A 25,772-nucleotide genomic window follows, 5' to 3' on the forward strand; every position below is an offset into this window, starting at 1 on the left:
GTGATGTTTTCAGTGATTTTGTTGTGCTGAACCAGCACCAGTATGTGCTGGAGTAGGAGTAGGTGATGTGGTTCCCTCCAGGTGTTATTAGGCTACAAGTCCCATCAGCCCCAGCTAGCATGGCCAGCAGCCAGGGTAATGGTGGTTGTAGGCCAACAACTTTTGGAAGGCGCCATGTTGGCTAGTCCTGCACCCTCATACTTGAAAAGTGGACTAAACTGGAATTTGGAAAATTATTATATGGGAACATTTGTCTACTGTGAAATAAATTGTTCTTACTACTGTAATAATAAATGTTCCAATGAATCATTTTTCTTCTTCTGAGGTTAGGTGGGGGTACACATCTTAGTTGGTAGAGCACGTGCTATTCATGTTTAAGGTCAATCACGACCAACCAAAGGGCAGCGGGTTGCAATGGCTGAAGAGGGCATCGTCCTGGGACTACGTATCAAATCAGAATAGATCACCATGGGCAAGATTATCTGATTCTGTTTCAGATAAATTCAATTCATGTCCACTTCATATTACGCTATCATGAAGGAGAATTTCTTTTCTGTATCCCAAGCACTTTTGAGGGGAAAAACCTATTCTGTTTTGCTGAGGTGTCACCCCCTTCCTAGTTTTGTTACCTACCTGTTCCTTAAGGATGGACAGTCTGTAAGTGCTAAATACATAAATAGACATGGATGTTAGTACAGGAAGTCCATCCTTTAAACTGTGTCGACCTCAGTAGGGCACCTTTTCTTGGACTCGAGAGAGCTATTAGAGCACATATATAAACTGGGATGCAGAAGAGAGGGAGGGAGGGAGAGAGGAGGAAAATACAATATGATGATGATAAGAAAATAATGGAAGCAGCTGTGCCAGAATACCATCAAACTTGAAGATGCCTTTGAAATAATATTCAAGACGGGGTGGCATAAGAGTGGGGGGAAGCTGGCATTCAATAGAGTGAATCTTGCTTTGTGACTTAACAAAAGTGGGCAATGTGAAGAAGAGGAGTGAAGTGGAAGGGAGAGAGAACTAAACTGAAGGGTGACATGAAACAAGTCAGCCTGCAGAAGGCTGTAAGGTTAGCATCATTAGCAAAGAGGAAAAATGATTAGCAGTAAAAAGCGAGGAGTTAAAAAGATTTAAAAGGAAGAGGAAGCAGGAAAGGGAAAGGGAGCAGGGAATGTATTATAAACTAATTCCACACAGATACATCTGAATTATCGGTGCTGTGTTAGCACACCAACATTTTTATATTCATCTTTCTCGTACAATATGGGAGCAATTTAATTATTCTGCATCATCCTAACGGCTGGTTTACACAGTACCTTATTTGTTCCCCAGGTAGTCCTGACCTTCCTTGGATATGCGGTTCAATGTAATGTGGGAGTCTGACAATCAGGGATATAGATCGCAACAAATCTGTCAGTCAGTTTCAACGGCTAGAAAACATGATGTCGTGATCACCTGCTCTATATATTATGTCTAGTTCTCTGAGTATCTGGGGGAAGAATGGGACTGTCCCTGTGGACAGAAAAATGCAGTGTATGAACAGGCCCCATGATTCTTAAAGGGGCTTCTTTGTTGTGGTATTAATATGTATCATTACAGGAAGTCCAGCCTAGTGGTGAAGGCACAATTTAGGCCTCAGTTGCCTAACTCTACCAGCTGCTGACTTCCACAAAGTCTTACTCTGTTTGACAAGTTCTTTTGGTTAAAAAAGGGCCGAAGGGATTGTCACCCAGTTATTGTGCAGTGAAGTACATTTATGCTCCAATCCTAACAGTGGTGTGGAAATAAACATTTTCACCTTAAAAGAATGGATTGTTAAGGTTATGAGTGGCCTTCCATGGCATATGATGGTATTGGAGAACATATGTACTAACATAATTAGGCAGCAATTAAAGATCAGTATTTCTAAAAGCTTGTTTACAGTACATTTAGAATTAGGATGTGCATTTGAGACTGGATTGAAATTTAGCTTTGGGATCTGGGGATTCAGATTTAGCAGATATTAGTTGGATATGCCCCAAGCTTTCTTTCACTGTGCCACTTTTAATGTGATGCATGGTAGATTTCCACAGAGAAGGTGAGTGAGGTGTGTCTATGGAATTTTGTTTAGAAGCTTAACCACATTACGTATTGTAGCAAAAGCAGCAAGCCTTGTAGTTACTTAAAGATACAGGGTAGAATTCAACATCCTACTATTGCAAATGTTCTGTCTGTGCAAGAATATCAGCTTGCCAGATGAAATGGCCCCCCCCCCATGCTGTTCTGAGGGTCCTCCCGACCCTCACAGAGCCAATTTGGGGGCTGCAGGGGTGCACAGGAGAAGGAGAGAGGGGGAAAGCCCCAATGTACAAGCAGAAGCTCTAGCACAGAGTTTCCACTGATATATTTTATTGGGTGAATCCCATCCTAACAATTTGATGGTTGTGTGAGTTTTGATATACAAAATATACTTGAAGCAGGCAGTGGAAATGTTGTGTCAGTATAAGCACATGAGTTTAGTGGGGGTTGTTTTGCAAGATCGGTATATGAATGCACGCTGAAATCAAATATATGGCTTTGGAAGTAGAAATACACTAACAGTCAAAGAAAAGTCAATGTCTGGCATTACCATTAGCATAGCTGTCAAGTTCTCCCCCCCTTTTTTAAGGGAAATTCCCTTATGCTGAATAGGCTTCCTCGTGAGAAAAGGGAAAACTTGACAGCTATGCTTTAGGTAAGGCGAAGCCACTGTCTCGGGCTTCAGATGCTGTGGGACAGGGGATCCTGGAGGCTGTTCCTCTAACCCCCAATTCAGCCTTTTCTCTTAAACAAGAGTCCCATATGGATATTAATAGGTAGGAGAGGATATATTAATTGCAATTTATCCCTCCAGGCCCCCATGTTTATGTGCTGAACACACAAAGAGATCAGCCTACCACTACGTTTAAAGCACAGGGCTGAGCAGAGTTTAAAATCCCATCCTTAGCAGAAAAGTGGAAAGCAAAGGAATAGACTTTGAAGCCTTCTTTTAATAAGTCCTGCTGCAAAGCAAACTGGCTTTCTTTCTTACTCCACTTAACAAAGAATCAGACAACAGACTGAGAAGTAAGTTTTAAATATGATTTGCTTACTCATAGTCATGCATTCATTCTCAGCAGGAAAATAAATGCAGGCAAAATATTTGCAGTAGAAACAGACTCGGGCATGTGCCTGATCCTGGAGCAGTTGAATACAATCATACCTCGGGTTGAGAATGTGATCCGTGTGGGAGGTGCGTTCGCAACCCGCAGCACTGCATCTGCGCACTCGCGTGATGCAATTCTGCGCTTCTGCACATGACGTCATTTTGTGCTTCTGCACATGCGCGAGCACCAAAACCCAGAAGTAACCTGTTCCAGTACTTCCGGGTTCAGCGCAGAGCACAACACGAAAACACGTAACCCGCAGCATTCGCAACCCGAGGTATGACTGTACATTTATATGGTCAGCCTATCAGCAGTGTGGCTCTGTGACGTCTCAGCCCTTCATATGCTAACTCACAAGAATATGCATTGTTAGATTTGACTGCAAATCTGTCAGACCTTCTCCTGTCTCTGACAGCAGTGTTAGGAAAAGATCCTCACCGAGCAAGCAGGCAGAGAGGCAGCTAGGCCAGGACAAGCATCACGCAGGTTGCACTCAAACATTTATTTGACCATCAGCCAGGCTGAGTGCTAAGCAAGCAGCAGCTAGGCGGAGGAGGACAGAGCCAAGGGTGCAATGTGGCCTTCTAGCCTTGGTGTGATGGTGGACAATGTAGCACTGCCAGTACTGGAAGTACAAGTCTGGTTGTCTCCTGCACACAGAAAGGACTATCTTGGAAAGGGTCAGTTTTAGAAGGCAGCAGGGAACGGTAATATTTTTCTGAGTAGAATTGAGAATTAGTTCAATATAGACCTACTTGTCATCTCCTTGGTTCCAAAAAGTCATATCAGAATTTTGCTTCCATTATGAATGGTAAAATGAAAGCAAAGCCATGAATATAAATGCTCTTGAATGTCTAAAGGAACCATCTAAATTATTATACAGTCATTAGAGTTGTTAATATTAGAACAACTTTGCTCTCCAGACCTTCCTAGATTAACACGAAACATCATAATGGTTTTAAAACATCCTGTCAAATATCCATTTAAGAGTATCACTGACCTGACACATTTGACATTGTATATGGATTGTAAAAAGAAGTTTCAGGCTGTAAAACATTGTACTGGTGTTTTTACATCAGCAATACCTTTGGATATCTCTGTGTCAAAACAGGCATGTTCTTCAGTGATAAGTGCTCAGAGACAATGGTAAGGGTGAAGCGTAAAATGGAGATTCAAGCTAGCTTGAAGATTCAGTAATACTGAACAGAGGTAGAAATGTTACACTTGTGATATAGCTAGGAATGGGGAATAAATTTGGTTTGGTTCACATTTTAATTCGAATCCCATTTCTCCAAAATATGTGAACCAAAATACAACTATCCTTTGAAATTGCATAAATTTCACAATGCCATTCTCCCACTAAAAATGAGTACAAAACTGTTCATATTAAAGTACCAGTATGCATAAGCATGCACATATTAGTGTTATGAACATTAGAGGAACTTCTGGGAAATTTGTTTAACCACATTACCAATCTGTGTATATTGGGAGAAGTTGTACTAAAACACACATTTTTGTGAGGGTTTTTCTTTAAAAAAATCGCAGAGTGATACAGAAATGTGGCAAATTGAACTGGTAGACACTGAAATGAACAGATTCATTTTAAAGGGTAGATGATAGCTCAGTTGGTAGAGCATTAGACTCTTAATCTCAGGGTTGTGGGTTCAAACCCCAATGCAAAAGATTATTGCATTGCAGGAGATTGGACTAAATGACCCTAGTGTTCCCTTCCCACTCTGTAATTCTACAATTCTATGATCCATATAGACTGAAAGCCTGATCTTAGTTGCAGTGCTCACCTTGAAGTGCAATGAGTGCTGTGCTGGGCATGTCCTCATGACTTGCCCACCATATTGGGATTTTGATCTCAGCACAGTATATGTTGTTGATGCTGCTATGCAACAACTTCTTTGGTCACCAGATATAGTGTAGTTGTGCTGTGGGGTCAGGTATGAAATACATGCCACTGTTGTTGGCATCCTTCTGTCTTGAGAGACAATGGAGTGTGCTTCTGGAGGTGAAGTCAAACTGCTGGAGAATCACAGCACAGAGACCAGTAACTCGTGTAACTTCTCTGCTGTATTGTTTTTTGCTGTGTTAGCAGCACTGAAGTGACTGCTCTGGTGCACAAACCTAGGCAGTGTATATGGAGGTCATGAGCTGCCCAGACGGCAAGTCCCCCCTCTTAGCCATGCTTATGTGTTCCAAAAGAAAGCAGAGCGGTTCCCTCGCTGCAAAAAGTCAAGTTACAGGGAACCAGGCAGAGGGCCTTCTTGGTAGTGGTACCCGCCCTGTGGAACGCCCTCCCACCAGATGTCAAAAAGAAAAACAACTACCAGACTTTTAGAGGACATCTGAAGGCAGCCCTGTTTAGGGAAGCTTTGAATCTTTAAGAAATTAGTGTATTTTAATATTTCTGTTGGAAGCCGCCCAGAGTGGCTGGGGAAACCCAGCCAGATGGGCGGGGTATAAATAATTTATTATTATTATTATTATTATTATTATTATTATTATTATTATTATTATTCACCAGCTTGGCTTCAGGAGTTGCCAGAAGGAGGTGTACAAGATACCATCAAACTGTCTTAGGGACTCCATTCTGGATTTTGTGTAGTGTTTACTCCTTAGACTTTTCTTCTCCCAAAGAAGTCCCGCAGGGTAGTGGGTACAGATTTTTCCACAGGGTTTACTCTCAAAGCCTTTCTCATGAATAGGTATAGCTGCAAGGCAGTTGTGGTTTAGGATCAAAGTTTTCCTTCTCCTAGATGGGCTATCTCACCAGGTTGATGAACCCCGTCTGCCCCACACTTGCAGAAACAACTTTCCTGACCACTGGACCCACTATTGGTCTCGTCAATCTACTGCAGCCTGTCTTCACATGCAGGTTTGAGACACATTGGCTCCCCTTACCTGGTTTAGCCAGTCAGTCTAAGCCGTTTCCCAGGGTGTGGCCACTGTCACACGCTGACAGCTTCTAGGAGCCACAGGTGAGAGCTGAGTGCAGAGTGGGGACCAAAGGTAAACAAATTACCCCCAAAAGAACACGGTGTATTCCCCCACCAGAGGTACTACCCCTCCCCTAACGCTCCAGACAGCCCATGCCATAGACTGCAGATAACACAGGTAGGAAAGATGAAGTGGGCGACTCATCTAAGGAACATCTTATATGACATTTAGCATGATGAAAATCCTTGTGCTGATGGAACGTTCTTTTTACCACCATGTTGAATGTACCCCATAATATCCTGAAGTAGCAACTTTAAAGAAATGTCAGTGAATTTAACATTTATAAGCTTAGATTGATTTGGATTGATCTGTACTGAGTAAGTGTGGGGAGCCTTTCTCCCTCCAGATGTTGCTGAGCTACAATTCCCACCAGTCCCAGCAAGCATGGCCAATGGCTAGGGATGATGGGAGTTGTAGTTCAGCAACATCTAGAGGGAGAAAGACTCCCCACACCTTGGACTGAGTTTGGCACTTGGTGAAGAAATGGAGTAATTACTTTACCTGTGGGTTAAACCACAGAGCCTAGGGCTTGCTGATCAGAAGGTCGGCGGTTCGAATCCCTGCGACGGGGTGAGCTCCCGTTGCTCAGTCCCAGCTCCTGCCAACCTAGCAGTTCAAAAGCACGTCAAAGTGCAAGTAGATAATTAGGAACCGCTACAGCGGGAAGGTAAACGGCGTTTCCGTGTGCTTCTCTGGTTTGCCAGAAGCGGCTTTGTCATGCTGGCCACAGGACCTGGAAGCTGTACGCTGGCTCCCTCGGCCAATAATGCGAGATGAGCGCGCAAGCCCAGAGTCGGTCACGACTGGACCTAATGGTCAGGGGTCCCTTTACCTTTACCTTTAAGCTCAGTTTGAAACTCAACTTACATTTACACTGCCATTGCTTGTGAGTAAATGCCATTGAATTCAAGGGGGGGTTGCGTCTGAGAAGACGTGTGCCCTGTCAGGCAGCTTGATGGGTAATCTAAAGATGGCTTCATTTGTAAATTAAGGGTTTCTTTGCTGCACAGGGTAAAAATCATGTAGAAAACACATGTGCATTCACATGTGAACATATAGAATACCTGTTTTGTCATGTGCACAAATCTCTTTTGGATGTGTGTGTATGGATTACATTCTTGCATGGATACAAGGAAATATTTGTGATTAGTGAAACAACAACAACCCACGTGCAATTCCCCCTAGACCTTATGTTTTTCATAAATACCAGTTCTAAAATGTTTCTGTATTCTATAGCTGTTATGCAAGCCACTTCTAACATATTGCATCATATCACAGTGATTGCTTTAGCCAAATGCAAAAAGCAACAACATAAAAACAGCATCTTAAGAATCGTGCCTGATCCATTTCCCAAGTACGTATATATTTCAGTCCTTTAAAAATAAAAAGCACCTAGGATCTTGGGATTTAAAACCAAAATTTCTATTTATTTATTTACCTGTTTGGAAAAGAAGGTATCATCAAAGGGGATCCCCCCCCCTTTTAGGAGAAAGTTTCCATGTTTCAATTTCCCCCTGGTTAGAGATGTGTTTTTACTTAACAACATCGTAAACTTCCATTTGCAGAAAAGAGCAGAAGTAGCACCCATTTTTGTGGTATCACAAGCTGCAGACAACATTGTGACGGAGTGGTGGGGAGGGTGAAAATTATTATAGAGATATAGGATAGCTTTACTAAGAAAAAAAAACACCTTTTGTCAGTGGACGCAAGGCTTGATTGATCTCATTGCAGAGTGTCATATATCAAAATCCAATGAAGTCACACTAGCACAAAGCCAACAGGAAACCCTTATCAGGCCCATCATATTTCTAGTGGGACAATAACAAAGATCAGAATAAATAAATACTGTATGTAGTGAATATGTCTGTCACAGTGGTGAAAACAGTTTAAGTTCCACTTCAATGTGATCTCAAAATGAATATCAGAATTGGGGGGCAGGAGGATCTTTGTGCAGAAACACCAAGTGTTACTTCCTACTGAAATCTTGCCTGACCTCTCTAAATGGAGAAGCCTATTTCAATTGAATTGCAGCCTCCCAGTATGTCTCAGAAGTAAAAATGATTCCTGGAGAATCTCCAGGTGTTTGCATTTCCCCTGGAAATGTCAGGCACTGCCACAGACCATAAATTTTACAGCCCAAGAGAGGAATTCTCTCAGCATTGCTTTCCAGCAGGCCGATGGATTTGAGGGGGGGGGGAGGGAGAGCCTTACATGTCGCTTAAAATATCCCGGTGAATGGGGTAGCCAGGCAGCTGCACTGGCCTTTTCAGCGATCTCCAGACAAGCCTGATAAATACGTACACCATTAAGGTGGCAGTGGGAGGGAGAAGAGTGATGAAGTAGGATGTGATGCCCAGATGTCCCTAACCAGCGAGAATCATCCTGGAGGTGGGCATCTGGATTTCATAGCTGCAGAAACACCAGCAGTTGGTGCCATATGCTGAAGAGAAAACACAACTCTGCTCCACACCTCCAGTGACGGGAAAATGCAGCGCCAGATTGGAGCAGCCCAGCAGGGTTCTGGCAAAATTTCTTACACTTTCACAGCAGAGAGGACAGCATCTTACAAAGACCTGATGCACATAATGCACAGTGCAAACACACCCTCTTCTCCTTATTGTTGCTCCTGTGTCCTTTTGAGGACACACATACATATGGATTGTTGTTTTGAAGAGCAGCACATTAGTGAGTTTTCCACTGTTTTGCCTCTGTAGCTACTGATTTCCATTGTATTTGCAAAGAACTCTGTGTACCAGATGTTTTACATCTGCAGGTGACATGCATCTGAATGCATTTAGTGAATTGCTTCCAAGTTTATGCATAATGGGGGAAGAGGAATTAAAGAGAAATGCATGGCACAGACGCTCTGTTCCTGCAGGAACATGTTAAGAGATCTACAGTCATGGCAGCAGGAGCATACCGGGGGTTCCTTGGAAAGCAACTGTTATAATTGGTAATCAACAAATATCAACAGATATTTCAAATACTATTGTTATTATTCTAAGGCAGAGGTGGCTAAACTGGCTCTCCAGAAGTTGCTGGATGATGATTCCCATCATCCCTGGCATGTGGCAGTGAGGGCTGGGGCTGGCTGGCATTGGAGCCAAGCAGCCTCTGAAGGGTCATAGGTTCCACAACCCTGCTCTAAAAAGGCAACTCTGCACAACTATCTGGGTGCAAGGATGGGAGAAATGATTCAGTTGGCATCTAAAGGTGAACTTAAACTAGTTCATATTTGCTGGAACAATGTGTGTACCAGAATGCAGCCATCCTTCAAAATTCACACATCTAAATTTTGCAATGATGAATCTCTCTCTCTCTCTCTCTCTCTCTCACACACACACACACACACACACACACACAGGCGGGGGGCTGTCACATAAAACAATAACCACATGTTATCTGTTCTGGTACCAATGTGTTGAGCACACCCTTTCCTACAGGCAGCGGCAGATAATGCTGGGGGTTATTACAGGGCCAGTCCTACTATTGGGCAGAGTGAGGAAGCAGCCTCAAGTAGATGATACTGAATGTCATGAGAGGGCAATGCTTTCATTTATTGTTCTTTTGAGTGCTGGAGAGAGTAGAAGAAAGATGCTCATAGAATTTTCTGCCTCAGATACCAAAATAGCATGGTTGGCCTTTGGTACTATGTAGTTTGACAGAGGGCAGGGTGGGGCTGCAGTTTGATGCTCTGTCTTAAGGAGCAAAATGTATTGGGGAAATGCTCAGTGGAATGACACTCTCAGCTGGGGCCAGGATTTGACACTAGGACATAGGGGGGGCACCAGTGCTTGCTTCAGTAGGTTCTAGGAGCTAATGCTGCAGCTTTCACTGTGTGCAGCTTAGATAATGAGAGAAAGGCTAGTGCTCCACAAGGTTGCTTTGTAAGTAGTGGAACACAGCCTTCTTCTCATCTTTGCTTGGCTCAGAGGATGCTCTGGGCGAAGGGCAGCCATGGAGGAAGAATGCATGTTCCTCTGTCCTCTCCATGTGCAGCAAGCTGTCCTTGGAGAAAGCGTCCCTGTGAGGAGCACCTATCTCTTTTTACCTAAGAGAGGCAGCTTTCCTTATACCCCGTCAACCTCGAAGTTTTGCAAAACTGTGTGTGCATGATAAGGGGGCTTACTGGGAATACTGTCATTTGGAGGGCTATAGGTTCTGCACACATGCCCTACAGTGTCATTGAAGGCTGCTGAATACAGATCTCTCATGCTGTAGTAGACAGTATGGTGGGTCGTCATTGTTTACCTGAACTCCTGGCTGTTGCGTCACTGCTGCTTACCAGCAGGGGGAAGAGTGAGACAGCAGGGAGGTTGGTGCAGTACAAACAGTACAAACACACTGCCAACTTGCCCTTCCACCTCCCAGAGAACAGCAGTGACTCAGCTGTTGGGAGGTCAGCTAAGCATTGCTGCCCCACCATGTCATCTCCTACTATGGTAGCACCGTTTCTTTAATGCTTGCCCTGGCCCCACTAGATTGGGAAAGGACTAATGTGGGAAAGAAGCAGTGGTGTGTGGTGAAATTTTTCATAGGGAAAGTTGCGGTCAGAGGCAATAGCTTGTGTGGACGATGGGGCGGGGGATGTTATACGTGTGATGTTGTGATGTCCCGACACATGTGTAAGCATCGTATCTCCCTCCCTAAGCCAGTCAGAAGCTTCCCGGCTTTGGGAAGGAGTCACCAGGCTTTAATATTTTAATACTCTAATTTACCGGGAACATTTAGGGGACTAGCCTAGACCCCCTAGTCCAGGCATCCCCAAACTGCGGCCCTCCAGATGTTTTGGCCTACAACTCCCATGATCCCTAGCTAACAGGACCAGTGGTCAGGGAAGATGGGAATTGCAGTCCAAAACATCTGGAGGGCCAAAGTTTGGGGATGCCTGCCCTAGTCCAATGACCGCACGACACTGGAAAAAATGATGTGATGCTGTTTGTTCTGGCTTCTTCACCATATTCATTTAATCTAGTATATTGCAGCTTTGATATTGTAGAATACAATGGAAGTGGATGATCTCCCTTCTGTGTGCAATAATGATGGGTGGGATTTGTTTAAACAGGACCATTGCATGTGTGTGCACACACCCAATGTGCATGTATGACCTCAGGTGGATTTACTTTCGAGTAAATATATATAGGACTGCACAGTTAAGTGTCTGGTTCAGATGTGTAATTAGTCAATGTGATCAGTCTATGCTGTCCACTTAACCCAATCTATACATAACCAAGTACTGAGCTGCTTTCATTCATCCAAACTTCTGATTATCTGAATATGTTAGATGTCCTCCGACTGTATATTATCAGCACAATCAATGAAACTTCTAGATAGTTGTGAACAGGAAAACAGTCTTTTTAGATATTTTATCTAACTTTTTTGCAATTCATATTATGTAATGCTTATTTTTACCATCTCTTCCCCTTGGAATGCTCCTTCTTCTTCTTTCTTCTTCTTCTCACTATCACCATTTCGATTAAATTCATTTATTTCTATGACTGAGATGTGCAGCTACAATTACAGAAAACAGCAGCAAAAAAGTACAAGAGGTAGAACCTCATTTTCTCCACTTCCCACTAAAATGTCAGCTCTCTGTCACCCGCAGAACAACCCAACCACATGCTTAAACCCGGCATATGCACAGATTGTAAGGAGTAAAACTGTCTGAGTACACTAATTACAAACCATTGAAAATAGCAACACAAAGCAACAAGGAAACAGATGGCTTCCATTTCAGGGTAATAAGTGCCTAAGGTGGGTGTGCCCCAGCAATGTGGATGATTGTGAAGAGCCCCTTCTAGCAAACAGCCAAACAGCCGCCGCCACTTGTAGCTTAGCCTGAACCCCTCCTTTGCAAATTGTTCTGTCTCTATGCCCTTTCTTTCTCTCCAATTATAAAGCAGCACCAGGTTTTCTCATCAGCTATCTCCATGTCTTCAAATGGCTTTTCAGTGTCAGACCTATCAGGAAATTAACTCATCATGCAGTGACAGCTGCTAATTTTTTCCCCTTACATGTCAGATGGATCGCCTGCTGAAGCTAATAATGAATCACCAATCCCTGATTAGAAGGTGCTTCCGAAACGCATAACTGCCATCTGAGCTAACTTTTTTCCTCATATAAAATGATATCACCCTAGAGGAGCAGAGAAAAGAATTGTATTCTTCAACAAGATCAAACAGAAGTAGGCTGTTTAAAGTGAGCCATGTACCCATTTGAAATTATGGGCTAATATTGTACTATAAAAGTGTGTGTGTGTGTTTGAAAATTCCACTTTTCCATTTTTATTTCACCCAATGAATGACCTTTTTCCATTACATAATTTGTTCACTTGATCTTAACTCTGCCTTAGAGTTCAGGACAAGCTTTTCTTCTCTGGGTTTCTTTATAACAGTTTTGCTCAGGAAACATACAAGGCAGAAAGTCCTGGCCAAAAAAAGTTGTTTCTGTTGGGGCTTACTTGCTACTGCTGAGTCTTCTCATCTTGCCAGTAGCTCAATCCCCTACCTCTTGATCCCCTGTGCTTTTTTTAAAAGGGGAGATTGTTCCAATGCAAACTTGGGCAAGCCTTGGGCAAGAAAGTTCATTGGGAAGAAGCACTACCCCAACACAATTGTGCCTACAATCATAACAAATACATCTCTTGAAGGATTTTGCCATCAACACTGTGGTTGCAAAGATAGCATTTATAAATGACAACAATGCCTGCAGCACTGTTCACAACCCACATGTGCAGACCTCTTGGCACATCAGCTGTTTGACTCCAGTTCATCTAACTTCCATGGTGAACCTCATCTGGTTGGGAGACAGAACAGCATTTAGCTTTGGGCATTTTTGGTTTCACTTTAGCTAAAAAGAATTTTCAGGTGTTTCTAAGAATTTGCTTTCAAGGTACTTTTCTTCCAAAATGTGGCAGGAGACAGTATGCTAGAAGGTATGTGTTTCACTGGGGAAGGCTGCAGCTATTTGACAGAGAGCTTTCCATTTCCCCTCTCTCCTACTTGTTAAGTTTCTACAAAGAGAAGATCAATTGGCTCATATCAACCAAGGAGCCTTGCTTTTTCAGCTGGAACTTGCTGCAGTGAAGGAAAATACACTTCACTTTCACAGTTACCCTCTTCACAATCATCCCCCTTGTTCTGATTCTATGACCCGCCATTTGAAACTGTTCAGAGCAGCTCATATTAAAACTTATGCCAAAGGAGTTGGGTATGTGTGTGGCTGGGGTGGAGTTGGTGGTGAGGCCAAATAAATGGTGGCTAGTAAGCCAAACCTACATTTTTGTACCTCTGGCAAAAATGGTCCATGAAATCATTTCATTATTTAGGATTCCAAAAACTTCTTACTGGCCTTAAGACAGTAGGACAAGGACGGTAAACAAAGTGCCTTCCAAAAGCCATCAGACTACAACTGCCATCAGCCCAATCCTGCATGGTTGACAGGCACTAGGAACTAGTTTAGTGCCTGAGGCTATATATGTTCATACCTTGCTAGACATGCTGAGAATTGTAAGCAATGTGGAGTCTCTGACTTGGTGAGGCCCAATTTTGGTAGTGGGAAGTAAGCTCTGTTGTAGGAACTGATAGAATTTGAGCTTCAGCCAACTTTTCCCTTCTCAGTCCACCCATCTCTAGCAACTACCTTGGGGACTCTGGATTGGCAAATGCACCTGCCATGTATAAATTAAGATATCACCTTGGGAGCCACATCCCTGGATGTTGCACTTCCTCCTACTCCGGAGGGATTGAAAACATGGGAAGCAAACAAGGCAGAAAATTCAATAGCATGTGCAACTATGGAAGAGTTTCTGCTGACAAAGAAATATGTTTTAAGAGTTTATGAATGAGCAGAAGCCCAATTCCTGACATGCCCCTGTATGTTTAATCTAGTAATGTACTGAAGAGTGGGCAGTGATCTGAGCTGCGTGGTAACATACAGGATCTGCTCCTAGGCAAAGGGACAAGTCTTATTAATCTAGGATTCCAGAGAATCCATTCTTAGTACTCCCAAGCCGGAGAACACTTCCTGCACACCCCCACACACCACCTTTATGCAAAGGTCTGCTCTTTTCATTGTGCATACAATGTGATTGCTGGTTTGACACTGCAGGCTACACTGGTTTTATGAAGGATTAAATGCCACCTGAGACATATTTATCCTAAATAAATCACAAATGGTAAACTGCAGCATGTCAATGTCAACACCCTGTACTGCAGCGGAAAGGTTAGCCATACAGGACTGAGCATAGCTAAGAATTAGCATCCAAGCCACAAGACCAGAGGGCTCCAGTTAACAGGCAAAATGATCAAGAAGAAATCTTTTCAATGAAAAACATTCCTTTGAGCATCTGTGAGAATCTTGCAGAGGGCCATCATTTTGTAAAGGTCACCTTTATCCTGATAACAAACGGAAGTTGATCCTGTCACCGTTTGCTGAAGACAGTATTTAAGAAGAAGTGAGCAGCCTGTCACATTTAAGAAGGATGAGCAAGTCAAACTCGGCTAATTATGAATCTCAGTGTCTTTTTTTATGCTCTCTCTTTCTCTTTCTCTCTCTCTCTCTCCCCCCCCCCTCTTTTTGGCTGATCTGACATATCCAACCTGGAAAATAAAAACAACAGCAAAGCATCTGCCACCCTGCATAGAAGCATGTGTTCTATGCAGCACCCTTGGATATAGATGTTTAAGCAGTTAATTCTAGAATAGACTACTGTGCCCTGTCTTTTCTATATTTGGTGAAGTTTAGTCTGAAGTTGAACATGAATTCTGCTTGATTTATATACCCTTTGCACCAAAACAAACAAGACAAGTATACCTAATAGTTGCAGCTCCTTCATCCCTTCATCCCTCCCAGCCAGCCACACATAAAACAGGGACACAGAGAGATCCAGCACCTGGTTATGGTGACCACACCAACTCAACTAAGTTCTGGTGAGTACACTGGGTGTGGAATGACAGCCTAATATTTTTAAAAATGACAATACTCCTTTTAGTGCTATCGTTTTATTGAAAAAAAGAACAAAAAACAACCCAACCCCATCCATATCATAGTTTTGATTTCTTAGACAAAACAAAAGCATTTGGATCTTTTCAACAGGAGCTTGCACTGAAAACTCAGAACTTATCCACAACTAGATAATCAACATTCTGATCCAGAAATAAATGCCAGATCAACTCTTTCCCACTTGTTAAGGTCAATGGCAGAATTTTATATAGAAGAAACCTTATCTAATGTTTCCAAAAGTCATTCACAAGATGAACTGCAGAATTGTAGATATGTGAAGCTCTATTAGTAAAAAAAAACTGAATAAATATTTCAGATGAAGTCATTACTGTATATAAAAGTTACAGGTATTAAGGCCTTTCTAAATCAACAGGTTCTTTTGTGAAAACTTCAACAGAGGTTTTAGTTAAGTTTTGATGTTGGAGGATTGACTGAAGTCAAATTGGGGGGAAAGCAATTAAAAAGCCTAATATATTCAAAGAAAGGTAAATTAAAAACATGTCATGAGATTATTTCATTGGAAACTCTGTATTTTGAGTAGGAGTAACTGGGTTTGGAATGTAGAATCCAACTTCAATTTACAAATTGTCAATGTGTGGCTCAACTAGGTAATATGGGTGCGCGTATGTTAGTTTGCTCTCCATATGCAAATACATACAAGTCAAATTTAACATAATTAATTGCAAGAAAGACTTGTCTACTAGGTCATAATGCAATGAACTGGAAAACAAAATTAACCAAACTAATGAAGAGAATTAAATTGATACCTTTGGTGTTTTAATTTTATTTTGTAAACCTGCCAATATTTGTACTCAAATTTCAACATCAGTTATGCAAAAATGGACAATTCCCTTTCTGTTTACCATTCCCACTTGCTCTTGCTAACTTCACACAAAATGTGTTGAGTACCTGGATGGACAAAGACCATTAAAGAACGCTTTACAAATTAAACATGAAATATCATGTCACCAAATGTTCAATGTTGTCTTTTATCAAACCCATAAAGACAAGAGTTCTTTCATGCTTCTTGTAGTTCATTGTTTTCTCTTTGGCCCTGGATAATAGCTGTTTGTGAGCAATCTTCTGTAAAAATTACCATACTAGCTAGGTGTTCAGCATTTTCATCACATACATTATTGGAACTTATAACAGTACCAGTCTGCACAATCTCTTGCTGCTCATCTGTCTTTATCACAGCATGTGAGTATACTCCAGACTCATCCTCAATCTCCTGTGGTAATCTTGTTACAATGTAATGGGTTGGACCATCAGAGAAATTGGTGTTAGAATTTTGAACCATGGCTTGAGCAATTTCCTCTGTGACAATGATTTGTGAAATTTCTCCATCAGACTCAACCAGGTCCATGTGTTCACTTCTGACACTTAGGGCATGACTGCCAGCTTCTTGCATTATTATCTGAGAACCTTCTCTAGCCACCATATGCACAGTTCCTTCCTCATTCACAATAACCTGAGTGACACCTTCTTTTATCAGTTGATCAGCTGCAGCTGTATCACACACAGCAAACTGGAGCACTCCCTCAACCATCTTCTTGAAGGTGACCTGAGCTCTCTCTTGAGATGCAATTATGGTAGATGGGTGCACAACCTGCGTTACTACTTCCATGGGTTCTCGCTCTTCCTCGGTCTCTTGAGCTTCATGGAACATTTGTGTTTCCTGTGCTGTAGTGTCGTTACAAACAATGTCTGTTTCTGGATTTGACATTTGTAATGCTTCTTTGTGACAAAATTGTGCCCTGTCAAGGAGTTCTGCTTTGTTCTCTGCTTTACCAAGCTCTGTTACAGCACAAAGCAAGGCATCTAGTGCCGAGGCAGACTCAGGTGGGTGTACTCTAGTTACATCAGGTGGTTCTAAAATTTCTCGTCTCATTATCTGTTGCACCATGGTATTATCAGGGTCTGATGCTGTTCCTATGGAAACAGCATCTTCAATATCATTTCCTTCTAGAGGGCCTTCAACAACCACCACTTGTGTCTTCCCATCCGACAGTTGTTCAGTGAGTATTTGCCCTGGAATCATGGTGCTCACATGAGAGCCATTTTGACTTGTGGTTATAACTTGTCCATCTTCTGTAATATGGACAACCCGTGCCACTTGGCCAGCCATTGCCAAAGTCTGAAGCGTAGCTGCTGCGGTTTCCTCCACTGAGGCATCAATTGCAAAATCGCTGTCATATCCTTGAATAATAATCACCTGCTGAACTTGTTCAGTGGATTGCAGGTGTCTTCTGCCATCATGAAGGGACTTATCTTTAATTGGAGAAATTTCATCCAGGGCTGCAGTTGTGAAAGGGCTGGTGGTTTCGACAAATGTAGCTCCCTGACCCTTCAACCGGCATTCGTATGACTTAGAAACTATGCCTAAAAAGAAAAGAGAAAAAAAGAAAAGGTTGGTTTAAAGATGAAAATGGGGAAAAAATACCAAGTCTAAATACTAATAATCTGAATTAATATTTTGGGGATCTAAATTGCAAATTAAACCAATAATTTAAGTACAGGTCCAAATAAATACTATATCATTATTTCCAAAGTGAATATCCAGAAACACAAGATGAAACAAAACACAGTTGAGCCCTGTTGGGTCAACTGTGTTCAGAAACCTGCTTTCATCAGTGACCATTCTATAAAGGAGATTTCTAAAGGCTGTGTCTACATCAAGGGGTCTGGACCAGAATAATCGGAATGTGAGTCTTGAGACCTATCATGGACAGCATTTTATCACCATAATAAAAGATACAGATTTAAAAAAACAACACCAGGCAGCCATATTTCTATATTTTGCTTTTTTTAACTGATTACATTATGGCAAATGAAACTTAAATCTTAGGCACTGAAACAGCACTGAATTTAATAATAAAAAACACCCAGTCATTATTTTATTGAATGTTGCTTGGGAATTTGAAATCTTTCCAACTGTAGTAATACATACCATGGCCACAGTGGCTTCAAAAAGGAACAACATTATTAATGACATTGATTTCACTTGAATAAAGTCAGTTTCAATTATCTGTTGTGCTTATTTCTGAAAGGAAATACATTGGCCCTGCTGTCACAATTTCAAGCCAATGGCCCATGGTTTATCAACCCCAGAATAAAGTGTATGCCTCTGTTGTTGGGATGAAATAAGGAGAGGACCATGGATGCTGCCTTGAGTTCCTGGAATAAAAGGTAATATAATAAATGAAATTCCCCCTTGTTGCTCCTCTACCCGCCTCCTCTCATGTGCCCAGTGTTGGAACTTCTAACACGGTTTATTAATCACTGGGTTCACATGACACTTGAGCAAGGAAATGTGTAGTTTCATCACTATTACAAGCCATGATGTGAATGATGAAACCAGAGTTTCCTGGCTTGGATGTCATGAGAAACTGGTTTAAGAAGCCAGGATATAAACCTCAAAGCCAGGTACAAAGCCGGGGGGGGGGCAGGGAGGAGGAAAGGGCAACTGTGAGTTAAGAGCTCTTTATCAGAATGAGATCATGACACCTGTACAGTCATACCTTGGTTTAAGTACTCCACGGACTCATCTGGAACGGATTAATCCACTTTCAATGGGAAAGTTCATTTCAGGTTAAGTACGCTTCAGGTTAAGTATGGGCTTCCAGAACCAATTACACTCATACTTCGGGTTAAGTACGCTTCAGGTTGAGTACTCCGCGGACCCGCCTGGAACGGATTAATCCACTTTCCACTACTTTCAATGGGAAAGTTTGCTTCAGGTTAAATATGCTTCAGGTTAAGTACAGACTTCCGGAACCAATTGTGTACTTAAACTGAGGTACTTTTAGCTTGAAAGAAAATCTATATCCTAGATTTGTATACAAATTGGAAGAAAACACCATTTTATCAGTACAATGCTATAAGCATTCTACCCAAACAAAAACATTTGGAGTGTGAAGCAGGGAGGGGTGTGGCCTGGGGAGAGGGCATGTGGCCCAGGGAGTGTTCAATAGAGAGGCGTGGAAAGGCGGATTTGGCCCCCAGACCTGAGGTTCCCAATACTTGCCCCAATGCTGAATGTATTGGAATTGTGTCCATTATGCTCATTTGCCTTCTGTAGCAGTGAAGCTCTGCTGGATGAAATATTAATTGCCTCCGGTCTACTTTTTGGGAATCCTGCAGCGTGTTTAAGTTTTTACTCTGCAAACAATTCATTAAGGTTCTGCTCTGGATCAATATTGAGTAGAATTCCATTACATAAAAGCCAGACAGAGACCCACAAAGGACTCCATTTGGCCCCTGAGCTGAAGGTTTCCCATCCGTGTTCTAGGACATGGTATTTTAAATGTAATGCAGTTGTAGTTCAAGTTGCTAAATATTTTCATGGCGGCCGCTAAAGCTGAAAGACTCAAGCTCACCATAAAAACTGTACTGTACCGTACCATCTTAATTTTAGATTTCAAGTCGGGAGAAAGCCTTCCTTTTTTAATGAACAATTTAAACGGTTGAAAAGTTCCCCCTCCGCCAAATGATACAACATGATTGATCCTGCACTCACTGATGAATTAAATTTTGGCAAGGAAGGACTATAGGGAAACACAGAATGGCGGCTATGTCTTTTTATAACTGTTTGTCTCTATGGGCATGAGCATACTCAAGGCACTCAACTTGGAGAAAGAGTAGAAAGGAGAAAATCAGCACAAAGGGACAATTAAAAAAACCACAGAACTCATCTGTGTTTCATAATAGAATCAGCGTAATTAATTCTCTCAGGAGTCTGGCTTTGTTGACATGATGTAAGATGAGCCTTGCAATGATATGGTCTCAAATCCAAACACCACCACAAATCCTATTTTTATGTAGCCATCAGTCAAAATAATTCCTCAGATCAAAATCTTACAATGGACACACACAATATGAGATTGTGATATTTAGGAAGTAAAAAGGGAAGATGATAAAGAAAGACATCCCTTCCTTTGCTTCTGAGGTAAATGCTGCATCTGTGAATTTATGCATCTCCAGTCTTTACTCGGCAATTGAATGGGAAGTCCCGTGGGGGTTGAGTTATCCTGTAAATTCCTTGCAGCACTGATAATTATGCCATTCTGACTGCTTGCTTAATCTATTTGAATCCAGAGGTGAGTTAAGCCACTTCCTGACCATTAAAGTAAACTACATGGGTAAATACTGCTGTCACTAAAGGGGTGTGATGAAGCTTAACTACACCAACATCTTAACCTCGGCTCAGTGCAACCCCAGCTATTCCATCACAGTTCATAAATGCGATTGCAGGTCCATCTTTTGATTCAGCAATTTAATAACTTCGAGTGCTGTCAGTAGTGCTTTGAAAAATGGATACTATAAAATGTAACAGCCTCAATCAGATTGTAAAAGATTCACCCACTGAAGATTCTTCCATTTCAACTATAATGAATTAATGTTGAGCTGTGTAGAAGTTCAAGTGTCAGTTAAACTAATGGGAATCTGTACTGTAAGTTTAAATTTTAACTGGACCAAAAATTTATTGGGAACATCAACTTCAATTTTAGTGATCTTCATGGTAAATGTAATATGTGGAATTGAATGGATTTCCTTTGTTTTGAGAAGACTGAATCTAATAGAGGAAATATGCAATTTTAAAGGTGTGTTTTGAGGGTTAGTTATGGCAAGATGTATTTTTAACCTTCCTAGTCAACACATTTATTGTATTTTTACTTTAGTTATAAACATCACCATTCCAGATGCAATATCAAGTGAAACTGTATTACAAAAATCTTGCATTTTAACGTTTTATTTGGGGGCAGTGTTGGTGGAGACGGGAAGAGAATAGGAAATATTTGCCATGCCAAATATAAAACTTAACTGCAAAAATGTATTAATATTACAAAGCTGTACTTGCTGCTGATGGCCTGTCATTAAAAAGTGAAAATGAACAGAAATACATTATAAACTGACAAAATACAATGATGCAACAATGCTAACCAAAGGGGGAGAGAACCCCATAGAGGTGTTTCATATCTACAGGTACCATGATCACAGAATTGGTTTCTTTCCAAGAATTCTGTATTTTCAACAGATTCCTTATTTATCAACTGACATTTTTAACTATTCTTTTTTCAAAATCTAAAAATGTCAAATATTTCAGCATATTAGATCTATATTTGCACATTTTATTCATATTTAAAGGCCACCTACTTAGCTAAATGAGAGTGCAAGATATGCTTTGTTGTTTAATGTGATTCATAAAGAGTACAAATGAGGTTTAGCTGTATTTTTGAACCCAGGGACAGTCTGCTTTCTGGTGTATGTCTGTATTATTTTTTGTCACCGTCTTCATTTCCCTGCCCCTCACCCTCCCAGAATAAATACCTTATTCTTTTGTTAAGCTCACATTTAATTAAAATGTACAGGATTTGTGCAGTCAACTCGAATGAAACAAATAAAACAAGGGCCCCCTCTCTTGAAGGCATACGTTGTGAATGAAAAATGTCATTACAGTCTAAATTTTTTTGCAGTAAACAGGGCCTACAGAGGGAAGTTTCCCCTGTAATGACATCCATAAAATACACAAATGGCACTTTTAGTACCATCCTGAATATGGCATTTTCTGTGCTCTACACACAATCTAAATGGTTTGATCATAGAGCATAATACTCCATTGGGTTTATAGAACAATCAATGTTCCATAAAATGATGTATTTATCCAATAGTAGGCTCAGCAGTTACTGGTGTATGACATTGTAGGACACTGGCTTTGTACTGTTCAGCAGCACACATGCTGGCTGTAAAACTTATCTAACACTACTTCAACAACTTCATCTCATCTGTGTCAAGTAATTTGTTGAAGCCTCAGCTTGGCTTAAAAAAACTTGTAATAAAAATTCATAGAATTTTCAAGAGAATGAAAGCTGATGACAATAGAAAGGTCACATTGTGTCTCCACTAAAGGGGTCAAGGGTCATTTGCAGTTCTAAAACAGAAAGTAGATTTCATGCATCGTGTAGCAGATAAAGATGGCATTAAAAAGACTCGTCTCCAAAAGTAAATGTGTAACATGTCAGGAAAGTCTGGGTTAATACAATATTGCATGCAAACCTTTGCTTTTGCTTCCAAACACCCCCCTTAACAGGCATAAGCTTGGACTAAGCATAACATACTCTTCAAAATGAAATCAAGGAAATGGACCAAGTGTTAGTTCATATAAGATTCTTAAAAAGGTGGTGATGACCTTGTTTATTCTTCTAAATATGTGGTTTTTCTAAGATTTTATCTGAAGGATTGTAAGAAGCAGAAATAATGCCATTTTGTGCTCTATGTTCATTAAAATTATGAAAACCATTTACATCTACAAAAATTAATTTAATCTAGAATGGCCGTGTTTCAGGACAATGCATTTATCCACAGAAATAACGGTGGTGATATTTTACCTTGCCCAAAGCTCACCCCCAAACCTAGCATCAGATATCACGTAGGAAAGCCAGTCATCTCCTTTTCTCCAGCTGTTGAAACAGAACAGCTGATCTCCCCTACCTCTATGTTTAAAGGAGACAACGGTCAACAATCTGTGGCTATCATGACTGGTGAAGTGAAATGGAAATACCCTGTGGTTGGAGGGATATCCAAACAATTGTACAGTTAATGGGTGGTTTTTGCTAATCATGTCAGTCTCTATGTGAAATAATACGGCCAGTTCCTGAGCATACATAGAATCATAGAATTGTAGAGTTGGAAGGGACCCCAAGGGTCAGCCAGTCCAACCCCCTGCAATACAGGAATACACTGTTCAAAGTTGTTCAATGTTCTGGGTACATGGAAAAAGTAGACTTCTCACATGGTCTAGTTTCCTATTTAGAAGCCGCGCAAGCAACAGACTTCCCAAGGGGCCAAACATCACCTCAATGGCTTTTAAACATGCTAGAAATTAAAGCTATATGGGCAGAATGTTTCACACCAGGCTGTAAAGGGAACAGCCATGAAGGCAGTAGAAAGTATGCGAGTTTAATAGAAAGAGGACCTTAATTTAACCCCAAAAACCCATGAGAAGAGGCCAAGCAACACCAGCTCTATTAGTTGCTTATCCTGGACCCAGTTTACTAATGCAGTCAACATACATAGGTGTCTGCTTCAAATGCAACCATGCGGAGACTATTCCAAAAATTATGCAAAATTGCTGTTGCACCAGTTTAAGTTCTTTTCCATCAAACTCCCTTAAAAGAGAAGGATCATGTTGCTCCCCCCCCCCCAAGCTCAGGTGCCTTAATTTCTGCAACCAGAGGAAAGGACAGACATGTGGATAATTTTCAAAACTAGCAGGAGTCTATCAACATCTGGAGCGCCACTGGTTCTCTTTCTCCAGTGTAGAACATTGAAAGGCTGGTAGAGATTTCCAACGATGAAAGGATTTCAATACTAAAGGCCAAACTGAAAACTACATCACCATATCCTCTTTGCACGCTCCAAAGAACATAAGCATAACTTTGTCATGACAGGAGAGACATTAAGATTCCATTTGCAAGAAACAGTACTTGCTTTACTGTCAGTGTTATGTAATTTGTGGGCCAGGGCCTTGAAAAAGAGAGGACTGGCTAGATGACTATATCAGAGGTACACAGGATCGCCATTGGAAATAGCAATGAGGGCGCATTCAGATATGGGGATTATTGCATTAATTTTCCAGGTTACTGTATAATGCTAGTGCCTTCCCCCCAGTTTCTAACTTCCCTTTTATACTGCATTACATGTTCGTTATGGAAATGTGGCTTTTTGATCAATATGTTGACATCCCACACTTAATTTTAAACAGAGGCAAAGAAGTATGCTGGGATACCACCCCAAATATTGTCTCATGATATTCCAGGTTAATGGGGTTGCAAAGAATATTTTTTTCTGGAAGCAATTAATACAGAAATGAGTGGTAAGCTTCCACAAGATTCTACTAGGCTTCCAGAAGTGGCTTCTATATCATGTGAAAGATCTCCTAAAACATGAAAATGAATGAATAAGGAAACACCAGGAAAACTGAATAAAAATGCTGATTGAATTCAGCCCTAGTGTGCATATGAGGCAGGGCCAACCAAGGAGGAAGAAGACAGTTCCACTGAGCCCTACACCAGTATATTCAGCATGCGTACTGCACCCAAGGAGATAAACTCTGCCCTCAACAGATTTACAAAAAGACCTTCTGTTGTTGTTTATGTTGGTCTGTGTACCACCACATACACCGGCGTTGCTATGTAAATAATTGATAGTAATAACAACAAAAACTAATACCTTAATTGGCAAAATTGTTTCATAGTCTCCAGGTGATCCAACTGAGAATTTTGGGGTCTTATATTTAATTTGCCTAGTTACGTTTTCTTGTTACTGCACTAAAACGATTAGTGTCATAACTTGCTAGTCATATCTATGCCTTGTTTATAAATGGAAGCACGTTACCATGTATTGTCATATCTTTCCAGAGCAAATTATAGGAAATAACCATTTGTCTTCATTGCAGACACTTTCTTATGTATGGTGGAAAACAAACCACTATTCAACAACTGCACAGAGGCACCATTAAAATCAGATTTACAGTAAACAGAACCTGCAGCTGGGGTAAAACACTAACTGTTAGTATTTTAATTATCAGCGATGCTTTTGGAGATCTAACATCTGCTCACAGCCAAATGACAGCAGCTGCTTGTGTACACTTAAAACAATGTGAATTTTGTCTATAAATATTAAAACATATTGTATGTTGTGTGCTTCTTGCCACTATACTCCTATTAAGCTAGTCATGTCTACAGGGCATTTTAAGCTCTTTTTTTCTTGTGGCAAATTCGCAAAGGGCTGACCCCTTCAAAAGAATGAGAGTCAAAGACAGCAAAAATTCTTGAGCCTGTAAATTGAAAATGTTTAGAGATAGTCGTAGAGGTCACTCCACTATCAAAAGGCTGCCACTAAATGCTTAGAAAACATCAGCAATAAGTTCTGATCATTGTGCTCCCAAGCAACTTCAAGGACAGCACTCCTCAGAGTTTAGGGTTGAGCCACCTTTTGTGGAAGACTTTTAAACATTTCACATGTAAACAGCACAGGCTGCTGTTCTCCATAGAGTTTAAGAATATCTTCTGCTTCAAATTATTTGGATGGGTTGATATTGCTAGTCCACTGTTCAGGTTTTTAATCACATATTGGCATAATCATACTTCACTACAATGTGTATAGTGATCTCAAATTACCCAAACAATAGTTTATCATTGTTTTTCATCCCACCCTTCCTCCAATGAACTCGGGGGGGGGGGGGCTATATATTTTCCCCCTACCCTAGTAGTTTAATCCTCACAGCTATCCTGTGATGTACTTTAGGCTGAGACAGTGACTGGTCAAAGTCATGGCTGGGTGAGTTTTTGAACCTCTGCCTCCCCTGTCCTAGCTCAACACAATAACCCTATGCCACACTGACAGTCAGACCATCTCTAGATGTATATCAGGGTAGCCAGTGAAGGTGACTGTAAGGAGTCCTCCAGAAGATGTTGGGACTGTTCCAGGTGTGAACCTGAGCATAACCTACGGAGATCACCCATGTTGGTTACCCTCCACCTCCTTAAGATAACCAGTCAGTTCTTCAAGAGTGAATCCCCAACTGTTCTGTAT

The 25,772-nt window shown here is 41.2% G+C and overlaps 1 protein-coding gene and 1 long non-coding RNA gene across 6 annotated transcripts in view; one reads left to right on the plus strand and one right to left on the minus strand.

The window, feature by feature from the left end:
• The window catches only part of LOC118090244 (uncharacterized), a 142,489-nt gene that overhangs the window by 52,409 nt on the left and 64,308 nt on the right, over positions 1 to 25,772 (plus strand). The window contains exon 5 of one of the 2 annotated variants that reach the window (XR_015951661.1): positions 18,227 to 18,365. The exons of the other annotated variant lie outside the window; for it this stretch is intronic. This is a non-coding gene — a long non-coding RNA (uncharacterized LOC118090244). The remainder of the gene's footprint in view (positions 1 to 18,226; positions 18,366 to 25,772) is intronic. 2 annotated transcript variants of the gene reach the window in all.
• Positions 15,160 to 25,772, minus strand: part of ZNF407 (zinc finger protein 407) — a 349,915-nt gene continuing 339,302 nt past the window's right edge. For all 4 annotated transcript variants that reach the window (XM_088676266.1, XM_035125684.3, XM_035125685.3 and 1 more), the window contains one exon: positions 15,160 to 17,558. In XM_088676266.1, the coding sequence (XP_088532392.1) occupies positions 16,195 to 17,558 (1,364 nt within the window). In that variant the 3' untranslated portion in view covers positions 15,160 to 16,194. The remainder of the gene's footprint in view (positions 17,559 to 25,772) is intronic.

Source organism: Zootoca vivipara, chromosome 8, assembly GCF_965207765.1.
Source record: "Zootoca vivipara chromosome 8, rZooViv2.hap1.1, whole genome shotgun sequence".
In the NCBI taxonomy this organism is placed as follows: domain Eukaryota; kingdom Metazoa; phylum Chordata; class Lepidosauria; order Squamata; family Lacertidae; genus Zootoca; species Zootoca vivipara.